General features: G+C 48.1%; 1 protein-coding gene across 1 annotated transcript in view; it reads right to left on the bottom strand.

Moving 5' to 3' along the window:
* Positions 1–3,402, bottom strand: part of SYTL3 (synaptotagmin like 3) — a 39,142-nt gene that overhangs the window by 21,073 nt on the left and 14,667 nt on the right. The window contains exons 4-5 of the mRNA XM_015560033.1: positions 2,561–2,612; positions 1,293–1,365 (exon numbers count right to left, since the gene is read on the bottom strand). Of these exons, the coding sequence (XP_015415519.1) occupies positions 1,293–1,365; positions 2,561–2,612 (125 nt within the window). The remainder of the gene's footprint in view (positions 1–1,292; positions 1,366–2,560; positions 2,613–3,402) is intronic.

Here is a 3,402-nt window from a genome sequence, read left to right as displayed (position 1 = left end):
TCTATCCATCCACCCGTCCATCCATCCATCCATCCATCCATCCATCCATCCATCCATCTGTCCATGCACCCATTCATCCATCCACCCATGCACACATCTGTCCCTGCATCCGTCCATGCATCCATCCATCCGTCCATACATCCATGCATCCATCCATGCATCCATGCATCCATGCATCCATCCATCCATCCATCTATCCACTCATCCATCCAGTAAATATGTCCTGAGTGCAGTGCTGTTCAAAGATCTTAGGAGAATTTAAAATCTCAAGGAGAAAGTAGAGCAGGATTTTGAAGGTCATTCCAGCATCTCGGTTTGAAATAAAAGAATGTGCATATTTTCTCTCCCCAGAGTGTGTGTCCTTCTATATGTAGATATAGTTACTTCCTTGCATTCACAGGATAATAATAATGAAAATAATCAAGACCACACATCTCCATGGCACGTTAGTTTCCAAGTACGGCACAGGCATGATTTCGTTAATTTCTCACACCGGTCATGGAGGCAGGTCAGATGAGTATCATTACTTCCACCTTTCAGGGGGGAACACAGGGAGCTCCCCCAAAATCACAGGGTTCATTTCTTTGGACAGAAAGGGCCCTGGTCTACGTTAGCACCTGCCAACAATCAGAAGACACACACACACATTTCTAGAGGCACCCACTCTCGCATTCCTGTGAGTCAACCTGCATTTCCCCTTCGACCCCGGAGACCCTCAGACACACTGAGCCTCTGCAGACCCCACACCCATGGGACCGAGCACAGTGAGGGGGGAGAGGCCACGAAAAGACAAAAGGAAAGAGACGGGGACAGGAGTGCAGGTGAGGACGTGGGGTGCAGGTGATGGTGTGGGGTGTAGGTGAGAATGTGGGGTGCAGGTGAGGGTGTGCGGTGTAGGTGAGAATGTGGGGTGCAGGTGAGGGTGTGGGGTACAGGTGAGGATGTGGGGTACAGGTGAGGACATGAGGTGCATGAGGGTATGGGGTGCAGGTGAGGACTTGGGGTACAGAGAGGGCGTGGGGTGAAGGTGAGGATGTGGGGTAGAAGCAGATGAGTCAGTTGTTAATGCAGATGGTCCAGGGTCCCCAAAGCCTGGTGGTGGCACGACACTGGGCAGAGCCAAGCACTTCCCGACCCCCAATCAGCCCTCCATTATCGGCCTCATTCATGACCATTCCAGCAACAGCTGCCTCCCTCTGCCCTGGGGTTCTCCACCCATCCTCCCAGCCCCCCTCTCTCCCTCTGTGTCCCCCACCCTCCTCCTCGGGGAGCCCACAGACCAGACACATTACCCTGCCAGGGCTGCCACTGCACCAGCTCTCACTGAGCGGAGGTGGGGTGGGAGGAACCACGGAAATTTTGCTGCTGAGGAAAAATACAGGAATAAGAAATGGGTTATAAATGATGCAAGAATTAGTCTCACAAACACAAGATTCCTCCCCCTCCTCTAACTGACGTTCTCTATCTTTGGGGCTTTTTTTGTGTTTTTAACTTCCTCGCGTTTAGCCGATCCCCACGCGGATGTGCTGCTGGGCGCAGGGCATGAAGTCCAGGGTCTGAATGTGGGAACAGCAGGTGCAGACCAGCGTCTGCGTGCTCGTCACCTGCGCGACCTGCAACAGCTGGGGGCTCAGGGCAGGGGGGCGGCCTGGCGGCTCTGAATCCAGAACCACACGCGTGTTCCCTGTGGCATGGTCCCTCTGGAAACCACACGGGTAGAAGCACCAGAAATGCCATGGGTGTAAAAGTCCACCACGAGAAAAATCAGAAACTTGTGCGACAAGCATTGCGGGGGGGAAATGGGGGAGTGACAAGCAAAAAAGGCCTGAGATTGGAAAATCTCATCGTGGCCAAAACATAGCTGCTGGTGGGAGCTTCCAGCGACACTTCGGTGGGTGCCAGGGAACCAGGCGTGCGCCTGCTGGCATCCAGACTGCCGCTGTTCTGAATTTTGTGTAAAGAAGTTAACATCTGCCCGGCTGGTATGGCTCAGTGGTTGAGTATGGACCTACGAACCAGGAGGTCACAGTTTGATTCCTGGTCAGGGCACATGCCCGGGTTGCTGGCTTTGATCCCCAGTAGGGGGCGTGCAAGAGGCAGATGATCAATGATTCTCTTTCAACATTGATGTTTCTATCTCTTCCTCTCCCTTCCTCTCTGAAATCAATAAAATATATTTTCTTTAAAAAGAAGTTCACCTCACTCGGGCCATTATTCACGTCCACCAGTGTTTATTCAAAGATATTGGCGGCATGAATGATTCCGAACAAAGACTCGGTTTAGAATTTCATTGAACGTGCCATCAAAAATAATACTTTGTTTGCTTAGGACATTTCAGGAGAATTTAAGAAACAAAACAGAACATTTGGTGAGAAAACACCATGCTAGTGTCTAGAAGGCTTTTCATAAGAATCTGGCAGTATCTCTGAATCTTTTCCAGGTACTTTATAATTAAAAAAAAAAAAAGTTACATTCCAAAGCAGTGACCTCTGAAAGTGCAGAGACCTCAGCTCCTCGCGGGTCTGTGTTCCAGGGCGGCCTGTCTGTCCATGACACTCACCTCAGTCTCTGGTAAGATTGCAGGAGCTTAGCCCCGGCGGTCTCGCACCTGCCTGGAGAGATACCAGCGAAGGTCAGTGTTAGTAAGGGTATAACTCAAATGATGCAAATGCAAGAAGTAATAAAATGACTATTTTTCTAATGTCAAGTCTTACAATGAAAATGTAAGATTTGGAGGGATAGCAATGTTCTAAAATTAGATTGTGGTAATGGCTGCATAACTATAGATTTACTTTAAAATCATTAGATTATGCACTTAAAAGAGGTGAAATTTATGCTATCTAACAGATATTTTGGTAAAGCTATTGTTACACACACACACACACACACACTCACACACTCACAAAGAGACCATAATAATTGCTGGGAATGGCTGCTTTTATTAAAAGTTGATATTGGATTCGATTTTCTAAATCTGGAGAATTTGAAAAATAGTTTAGGCTTTTAAGTTTCTATTTTGTTCTCTGGAAAAATTTTATAATTGAATGACTATATTCCCTTTAAATGTTCCTTGTTGTGGAGCTTAAATTAATCTTTTAAAAAATGTAATCTCCTTATTTCTAGCTATAGAGGCTAATAATTTCCTAAACAAGACAGCGTCTAACACAGAGCTCTTTGTGTTTCAAGGAAAGGGGATTTATGAAGTATTAAGACCCCAAGATAGAGCTTCGTGTGGTGAGTTCTGTGAACACAGTGTTTCCTGGCCCAGTGTGTGCGGGGAGGCCGAGAGGCAGCCCGACACCAGCAGAGCCACCGCCTGCCGTCCAGGAGTCCGTGCAGCTCCCGTCCTGAGCGTTCCAAAGAATGGCACGTATTCAAATCCTCTCCGTAAGACAGCAGGAA

This window comes from Myotis davidii, unplaced genomic scaffold, assembly GCF_000327345.1.
Source record: "Myotis davidii unplaced genomic scaffold, ASM32734v1 scaffold1494, whole genome shotgun sequence".
NCBI lineage: Eukaryota > Metazoa > Chordata > Mammalia > Chiroptera > Vespertilionidae > Myotis > Myotis davidii.
The sequence above is the reverse complement of the archived record's forward strand: the minus strand, read 5'-3'. Positions and strand labels throughout refer to the sequence as shown.